This window comes from Aptenodytes forsteri, unplaced genomic scaffold (assembly GCF_000699145.1).
Source record: "Aptenodytes forsteri isolate BGI_AS27 unplaced genomic scaffold, ASM69914v1 Scaffold14, whole genome shotgun sequence".
In the NCBI taxonomy this organism is placed as follows: domain Eukaryota; kingdom Metazoa; phylum Chordata; class Aves; order Sphenisciformes; family Spheniscidae; genus Aptenodytes; species Aptenodytes forsteri.
Genome location: NW_008794457.1, coordinates 2001892 through 2010990, shown reverse-complemented (window position 1 = coordinate 2010990; position 9099 = coordinate 2001892). Strand labels below are relative to the sequence as shown.

General features: G+C 56.7%; 1 protein-coding gene across 1 annotated transcript in view; it reads right to left on the bottom strand.

Moving 5' to 3' along the window:
* LOC103908466 (hydrocephalus-inducing protein homolog) overlaps positions 1-9099 on the bottom strand; it is a 147677-nt gene that overhangs the window by 72637 nt on the left and 65941 nt on the right. Inside the window, exons 55-66 of the mRNA XM_009290851.1 lie at positions 8370-8591; positions 7624-7793; positions 7233-7431; positions 6903-7061; positions 6058-6338; positions 5505-5724; positions 4453-4665; positions 2892-3055; positions 2442-2592; positions 1804-2034; positions 957-1181; positions 25-413 (exon numbers count right to left, since the gene is read on the bottom strand). Coding sequence (XP_009289126.1) covers positions 25-413; positions 957-1181; positions 1804-2034; positions 2442-2592; positions 2892-3055; positions 4453-4665; positions 5505-5724; positions 6058-6338; positions 6903-7061; positions 7233-7431; positions 7624-7793; positions 8370-8591 — 2624 coding nt within the window. The remainder of the gene's footprint in view (positions 1-24; positions 414-956; positions 1182-1803; positions 2035-2441; positions 2593-2891; positions 3056-4452; positions 4666-5504; positions 5725-6057; positions 6339-6902; positions 7062-7232; positions 7432-7623; positions 7794-8369; positions 8592-9099) is intronic.

The window sequence follows — 9099 nt, the reverse complement described above, 5'->3', positions numbered from 1 at the left end:
GCCCGGGGGCAGGAGACCACCAGCCTGCTGGTGACGGGGGCCGGGCCGCCCTCGAAGGAGACGGTGATGAAGGTGGTCTTCTTGGAGCGCAAGCTCTCGGGGCCCCTGACGGCGAAGGCCGGGTGCTCCACCGCGTACTGGAAGGCCGTGGGCTGCAGGAAGACGTTTTTGAAGGGGATGGAGGTGGTGCCGCCGGCCTTGATGGGGAAGGGGCCCTGGGGCTTGGGCGGGAGGGCGAGGCCGAAGAGGGGGATGCTGTACTCCCCCCCAAGCGGGGAGGAGAGCTGCAGCGTGGCCCTGGCTTCGCCCAGCTGGCAGGGCTCGTAGGTCACCTCCAGGCTCACCTCCGAGCCCCCCGGGCTGGCGGGGGCCACGCTGATGGTTTTCTCCGTCTGGAAGTCGGCGCAGTTGGTCTGCAACAGGGGAGAGAAGAGACCACGGGGGGGGGGGGGGGGGGAGGGGAGAGAAGAGACCACGGGGGGGGGGGGGCGGGTCACAAAAGCAGAGCCGGCACCTCGTGAGGAAACCGATGGTCCCCTGCCATCATGCTGGCTGGGGTCCCTTTCCCTTGCCTGTCACTGCAGCTCTCCCACCCACACCATACCCCCGGTGAGTGCCCACGACGAAAGGCCGTAAGGACTGTCCAAACAGGCCGAGCAGGGACAACCTGCACCCAAACCCCAAGAGACCTTACTGCCAGAGCTGGGGTTGAAGGTGGAAGTCCAGGCACCACGGAAGCTGCAAAAGCAGCTCCAACAAGGGCAGCAGAGAGGGGTCTGCAAGTGAGGACAGTGCGGCTGGGGACAAGCCCAGCGTTGGTGGGAAGACCCCCGGGGCTCACACGGCCATCTGGCTAGGCCAGGCCAAGCTAGAGGGGCAGGATCCCTCGACGGAGAGGGCTGATGCTGGCCAGATGAGCTGCCTCCCAGCGAGAGCCCAGGGCAGGCTGGGGTCACCTGGAGGAGGTAGTCTGTCTTCTGTCGGGTGTAATTCGTGATTTTGGTGGTGATGGTCTGACTAGAGCCCAGCGTGGTGCAGAAGTAGAGGGGCTTCTCCGGCCTGCTCGCGGTGGCTTTCAGGTGCAGGTTGTAGTAGAAAGAGCCCAAGTCGCTGCTCTGGAGCACCAGCCGTCCGGTGCTCTCACCCATTTTCAGGGGCTGGTACTCAAAGACAAGATCGGCCTGGGATGAACGAAGGGAAAAGCTACTGGGTCAGGCAGAGATGGGGAAGGCAGGGCCCAGGACAGGGGAAATCGGTCCCTGGTGTGCTCACGCAGTGCTGGAAGGCAGCCCAGCACCCTCCCTCGCTTCAACTCTTTCTCTCTGGGTCAGAGCCCTGCTACATGTGGGAGAGAGTTCCCTTGGGGGTCTGTCCCCAACAGCTGAGAGCCCTCCAGCACAATCCCAGAAGCTTCCCACCCTAGAATGCTCCTATACTCCCCCCAGGCCACACCACACCTCCTATCAATCCAGGCTGCAAACAGCCTGCCAGTGGGGTGAGGCATGCCCTGCAGCCACTCTAAACTGAAAACACCCACGCTAAATAAGGAGCATGTGGCACAAGGACCTGCCACATGAGGCCTGATGGGAGCGTATCACGAGGGGTAGCACGGCAGACTCCACCAGCACAGGGTGGTTCCTACTAGGGATATTCTCACACACTGCTTCCCCTCCAGATTATTAGCAGGTGGGAGCTGTCACCCTCGGAAAGCAGCCCCAGATGGTTCACGTAGGGCATCACCCCCACTTGCTCCCAGAAAGACGGCAAGGAGAGGAGAGAGTACCGGATGAGCTTTGCTCCTACCTCCGACTGCGCAGGAACAGTGAAATGTGGGGGAACGTTGACGTCGGGCACTTTGCAATCTATGGCAAACGTCACTGGGACGGGCAGAGGGTTGTCCACCTTGACGGTGGAAGACACACTCTGACGAATAGCAGTGGTCATTTCAACAGTGCCGATGGGTCCCGAAGCGGTGGCCTTGAAAGTCACCATGTAGAACAAGTACTCCTTGGTCACCTCATTGAGGAAGGTCACCTGAATCAGAGAAAAAGGGAAGCGCTGGTCATTCTGCACATAAAAATATACCAGCTGTGCTAAGCCAGCCCAAAGAGCCCCCCCACTTCCAAGAACGGCCGTAAGCAGCCACCTAGGAAGACTGCAAGACTGGGGAAAACACGTGTGGTATTTCCACACTTCATGGTCTCCTGATCGCCCATTGCTTCCAGCTCACCAGTGTCCTGGCCCGCCTGTGCTTAGCAGCCCTCAGTGGGACCCTCACAGAGAGACTGACACGCGAGTGGGGTGTGTAGAGAGGTGCCTGCTGTTCAGTACCCACCTAGGACACCCACCAGTGGGCACATGGAGGCATGAATACAGGCGTGTAGCTTCTCAGTCAGAAAACAGCTCCTTGAAGGGCCCCGCAGCCTGGTGTCCCCACTTACCATTGTGTTAAAGACTCCTTCCTTGTAGGAGAGGAACGTGAGCTTGTAGTCCTTCTTGGCAGAGCCTGGCACATCAATGTATTCCAGCCCCTGCAGCACGGAACTGCTTTCCAGGTTTTCCGGTTTGAGTATGTCCACCACCACGACGAACCTGTGGGTGAGAAGGATGCAGTGAAGGTCAACGGGAAGGACTCCTATAGAATACCCGGCATGTCAGGGTACAACACAGCCCCACATAGAGGGAGCCAGCTCTCATCCACCTTGGAGGAAAGCCCTCCAGGATGGGTCTGCTCAGGCAGAACATGGGTAGTGTGATCCCAGACACCTATGGCCAGACATGGCCAAGGAGAGTGAAAAGCTTGCAGCAAGGAGCTTCCAGGCAGTGGGAAGCCCTTCCTTGCGCTGCTGCAGGGATTGCCGATGGGACGGGACTTCCTAGGCTGGACTCACCTCTGTGGTCTGTTCAGCCAGTTGGAGACGGGGATGAGCTCAGTGTAGGAAGTCCTACATGGCACCTGCCGGAAAATGGTCCCCGAACACTTTGGGGCCTCAGCAGTCCCTTGCAGGAGGTAGTACAAGCCTGTCCCATCCGGCAATGGGAAGAAGATGGAGCCCTAGAAGACAAGTAATAGGATAAGTGAGCTCTCCTCCTCTCTGTCAGGACCAGTTATTGGCTCTTGAGCACACTTGGACAGTCCCATGCCTCAGGCTGTCACCTGAGCAGCTTTGAGCAGGTCCAGCTGGCAGAGCTGTGACCGCAGCCCTGTGTCCTGTGAAGATGGCAACGTCGCAGGCGCTCGGGCTGGCACAGCCACGGGACACAGAGGCAGCACGTCTGGGCAAAGCAAGGAAACACCAGCCCTACAGCAGAGCCGGTCTGACCATCCTAACACCCCTTTACTTGCCTTACTAACTCGGGCGCATCAGCTGCCAGCCCTGTGCTCGTGCAGGGACAGCCGTGGTAAGGGGACGGCAGTCCCCGCTAAGCTCGACTGCCCCGGCAGTGCTCCGGCATAATTGCCGAGAGAGCAGCCTGTAAGCTAACACAGCAGGGTCCCACCAGCCAGGGTGGGCCATGAAAAGCTCATATCCAGTACTCATTTCGGGTGCCAACGGGTCACCTCCAGAGCAGCTGAAAACTGCAGGACTCCTCCTGCAAGGCTGTACGTTAAAGAGATACCGAGCACATGCAACCCTACAGGGCACACAGATCTGCTCCGCACCCTGGAGATTGAGCCCAGAAGTCTCTGGTCTCCACTCTTGCTCTGGCCTGAATTCTGGCGTGATGGAAGATCAGCTGGAGGGGGCCAAGGGGCAGGTGTCTGACACCCACCCCCAGCGCCCCAGAGCTGTTCTGAATTGACCCCCACGATTTAAGAGCTTGTCCCTGGTGTGTCTCAGAAACAGCACCCATGGAAACAGAGGGGCCAGTCACCCCACCTGCCCAGCCTGAGACCGGCAGGAAGGGCTCTTTCCAAAGCTCCTGCGTTACTGAAGGTGACGTCAAGAGAGATCCCTGTGTCGTTTCCCACCTGACTGCTCGTGGCCAGGGGGGCACTGAGAAATGGCAGGGCAGCTTCGCCCCTCTTGTTCCCTGCACACTGCAAAAGGACCCCACGCAGGGCAGTGCTGGCAGAAGGGGTCGTGCCTAGGGCTCGGGGAGCCTGGGCAGCCCACAGGGCTGAGCACGGGGGTCTCTGAGCCCCTCTGGGCTGCGCAGGCAGGGACCAGGAGCTGCACAGAACAAATTTCGTTTCCTGGACCTTCAGACAACCTGGCTTTTTAGGTTAGCTGCTCCAATACGTTTCGTGGTCAGTCCAGACTTCCCACCTGAACTTTCCTTACACCTGGCCTCTAGCCACCGAGAAATCCAGCTTCCAACATAGGATCACAAGATAATTTCAGTTCGTAGGGCACCTCTGAAGGTCATTTCGTCCAACCTCCTGCCCAAAGCTGGGTGAACTATGAGGGTCATGCTATGAGGGTCAGCATGCTGGCACAGCTCACATACCTGATGCTTCTTGTTCTCAGAGCTCATGGTTAGGGGTTTGTAAGTGATCTTGTAGGGCTTGTTTTGTTGGTTGGCCTCTAGATGGAAAAATTCAGGCCCCTTCCAGTGTTCCCCCTCAATGACAGGTTGCACGGTCCAGGCCTCATGGCTTGGGTTGGACAGGAGGACGGTCTGGCTGTGCTTCTCGCGCACGTCGCATGTGAAAGTCAGTGTCTGCAACAGAGGAGCACAGAGGCTGCTTGGTCATACCGAGGAATCCTTTCTACTCAGACTCTGACTAGCTCCACGAACAGGGAGCAGCTTTTCCTTGTCATATGCAAAATTTCCATTTGAGCCACAGCTTTTGGTGTAAATCAAGTTGTGAGTTCTTAGAGAAGGGAGAGGAATGAGTCTTTTGCATGCTGGGTGAAGGGGGCTGCCGCCTCCCAAGGAGGGGAGAAATAAAACGGCAAGTCCTGGAAGGATCTCTCCCCTGTGCAAGGACAAGACCTGCAGCCACACAGCCCCTTCGTGGGCAGGCTGAAGAGCAGCTCTGGGCTCTCTTTTGGGAGTGAGAGTCAACATGCCCCAGCTGCACCCTCCTGCAATGCCCGTGAGGGCCAGGAGTCCTCCACGCTTACCCCTGTGCCCCAGGAGCTGGATGCAGATGCCTTGCCCACCCCTAGTGCTGAATGCGCCCCCCTGCCCCGACAGGGAGAAAAAGTGTGGCTGCGGGCGCAATATTGTGGGTATAGCTGGGGGGCTCTGTGGGCAGAGACTCCGAAGAGCCCTGCAGGGTGTCCCCACGGCAAGGGTGCTGCAATGCAGAGCCAGGACAGCTGAGGTGCTCGCTGGAGGAGCAGCACCTTTAACATGGGAGGAAGGCAATTACAGGGCTCAGAAATTTTGGGAATCCTGCCCAGTGGTTTTCTCAGCTCTCTGGGATACCCAGGCAGGATGATAGGCAGGAGTGAGTCTATGCACGTAAACATCCTCCAGTCCCTGCCCTGGGAGAGATGTGATGCAAATGGTGGGGTAAGGGGGGGGCCCCATCCTGTCTCTGCTCTGGTTACCTCTCTGGTCACAGGGATCTCCATGCAGCATCCTGCCAGCGTAAGCCGGAGCGGCTCACTGCCCTGGATGAAGCACTGCAGGCCCTCGTACTGGATAGCACGGCTCAGCTTAGAGGGACGGAAGGTCACAACGAAGGGGACATCCATTCCTGGGGAGATGTAACCCTTTGTGGGGCTGATGGAGAAATCTGGCTTGAAGCTCTCGATGTCCCACTTAAACCTTGCCAAGGAAAGCACAAGGACAGAAAGGAAGGATTAGCAACTGGGAGGCTGAGAACACAGCGTGCTGTTTCTAAGCCTCTTGTGGGCTTTTCCCACCAGATCTCAGGCATGATGCCGAGCCACCTGGCAATAAAGCTTCAGGTTGGGCAGGACCCAGCTGCACCCATCTGTAAACAAGCTTTTGGCTGTATTCCTTGCTAACTTCCAGGGCCTGACTGCACAACTCTCCACTGGGATGAAAAAGCAGAAGGGAACTATCTGGGCAAGCTACAGCTCCCTCCAGCCCTCACCCAAGTTCTCAGCCCTCAGAGAGGACAGGGTTTTGCATTACTTGACTCCTATGTCGCCCGTGTTCTGCATGATGATCCGCTGGGATGTGTAGCTCTGCTGCACCACTGCTCCAAAGCTGAGGTGTTCCTGGTCCAAGCTCACACGGATGCCCTGGCAGGAGCCCCGCACCATGAAGAGGGAGCGCACCAGGCCGTTGCACTCCAACATCACTTCTTCGGTGAAGGGCTGGATGCGGCACTTTGGGGAGAAGGTCACCTCTACTTTACAGGTATCTCCTTTGGGCTTCAGACTTAGTTCGCTGGTGGGATTCAAGCAGAGAACCTGCCCAAAGAAATGAGTGGAGACTACTTCATCTGGCAATCGAGCTGTGAATCCTCCGTCGCTAGGGTCAGAGAAGAGTCTTCCAATTCCTGTTCTGTCCCCACCAACATTGCCCCAATCCCACTCATTCCCTGATACGCATTCCTAGGTACCAAAGGTGTTTTCCTGTGATGTGTCCATCTGGCCTTGGCGAGTTGAACTACCTCTTCTACGGTAATTTCATGTAAGCTCCAAGACAGCTGTAACTCTTGGCCTTTAAAGATTCGTTTATCTCCCTTACCTTTCCATATCTAAAATACATGGCCACATCCTAACGTACCTGTCTAGAACAGGTTAGAGGAATCGTGCCTACTTCTCGCTTCTGCTATTAGGGGAGTCCCGACACCTAGCTCAGGTGAGGCATTCACATTGCAAGTACCTGCTGGTAGAGCAGTCCCAGCAGGGAGGACAGGACAGCATGCAATTGTGATTAGTTACTAGCTCCCACCCAGAGCAGCTCATAGCTACCTGCAGGCATCCCTGTAGGCACACCAAAGTGCTCTCCAGTGAAGGAAGGGGCCTTACCCCAGCTTCTTGCAGCTCTGGCATGGCGGACATGAGACTGAGCTTAAAAGTGAGAGGGGCAGCGCTGTTGTTTGCTATGGTGACAATCTTCTTCACGGTCTGTCCGACGGAGAGGGCTCCCAGCTTCACCACCTTTCCTTGTGGTTCCACAACATCAACCTGAGGCAGGAGGGATTAATATAAAGTGAAAGGAAAGGAGAAAAGGTTTTCTGCCACCCTCGTGGCAGAAAAACAAAACATGGTAGGCTGGGGAAGAGATGAGGAAAATTAGAGAGAAAGCCATGCTGGCTGCCCTCCACCTGCAGTTTTAGGATTTGGATTTCATCTCACCTTCATTTCTGTGCCCCTTCCTCGGACCTCGACAGTCTGCTGGCAAAGACCATTGATTTCAAAAGGGATGAGCTCACGGTAAGACGCAACCTCTCTGGGATAGAAAGTGATGGGCACCTCCACTGTCCCTCTTGGGCACAGGACGTACCCTGGGAAGTCCACCTCCAGGTGCGTGGTGCTGGTGAACGAGCAGTTCAAGCTGGCAGAAAGCACAGCAAAGAGGAGCAGAGGTGTCACAAGGCTGTGTGTGCTCAGATGACAACATCAGGGCTGCTTAGGGCTCTCCTGTTTCCTCTCCCTGCATCCTCAGGATTTCACCCACAGGGGTCACGAGGACACGGAGCAGGCACGTGCTAAGCAAGGGCCGAAGGAGTGCGTGGAGAAGGCCTACCTCACATCCTTGTCTGCCTTGTTCGTGATGACGAGGGTCTGACGGGCAGGTGGCATCCCAGCATGGTAGATGAAGCAGGCTCCAAAGTTGAGTCTGGTGGTGGAGAAGCGGACAGTGGGCACTACCACGGTGGCAAGAAACACGCAGGTAAACGTGGGACCCTTGCTGATCTGGTGAGGAGAAAGACAGCATGAGCCGACCGAAGAGATGGGAACTACAACTGCAAACACCAGAGATGGCTGAGAAAGAGGATGGGGGACAGCTGGCTGCAGCAACAATAAGGAAAAGCAGGTGCCAAAGGACCCTAGAATGGAAACAGAAGGTGGAAGGCTTGGGCTGAGAGGGAAAGGGTTTTTGGAGAGTCATGGCCCTGCTTTGTGCAGCCACGTGCTGAGCAGTACCGCCACATGCTGCTGACAGGAGCTTTCTGAGCCATGGGACCCGACTCAGCAGGGGCCTGGCAAGGAGAAACAGCTCCATCTCCATGCACATCCAGGACCCCCCCAAATTAGGGGCAGAAAGGGCCAGAAACGTCCTGCCACAAAAGCGCTTCCCAAAGTGGTCCTGGATAAGCACTTATTAAAATATTCTGTTCAGAAGCTGTCAGGCTCTTTATTTCGGCAGCAGGAGCCTCTTTGCCTCGTTCAGGCTCTTTAGTGATGGAGCTCACCCCTCGCTCTGGGCTCCTGCTGCCAAGCTGCTGCGTAGGGAAGGCAAAGGTTCCGTATGAAATGCTGGTGCCTCACCTGCAGCGTCAGCTCTACGTCCTTCAAAGAGCACATCTTCTGTGGGTGAAAAGCCAGCTGGGTCTCTGCTTTCCCCTCCGCCTGCACGGCGCCCATCCGAGGGGTGACGGTAAGGACCTGCTTACGGGCTGCAGGGCCACTCAGTTCCCACGAGAAGGTGAAGCTGAACTTGCCGTTATTGCAGATGCTGAAGACGCGCTTGATGTTCTCATTCAGCTGTACCTGCGGGGAGAAGGCAGCGAGGACTAGGGGTTGGAGCACGTGCAAAGTGTCAGCTGGCCCAGCAAGTGCTCCTTCCTAATGTGCTCCTGCATCTTTCACATTCGGCTAATGACCTGTGCGAAAGATCCATCTCCCTCCCTCTAGAGACCCACAGATGAAGAAAAACATTCCCTCTTGAAAACATTCCCAGATGGAGGTTGGTGATGAATGGTGTCCCGCAGGGGTCCGTATTGGGACCGGTACTGTTTAATATCTTCGTCAATGACAGACAGTGGGATCGAGTGCACCCTCAGCAAGTTTGCAGATGACACCAAGCTGAGTGGTGCGGTCGACATGCCAGAGGGACCTGGACAAGCTGGAGAAGTGGGCCTGTGTCAACCTCATGAGGTTTAACAAGGCCAAGTGCAAGGTCCTGCACCTGGGATGGGGCAACCCCCAGTATCAATCCAGGCTGGGGGACGAAGGGATTGAGAGCAGCCCTGCCGAGAAGGACTTGGGGGTACTGGTG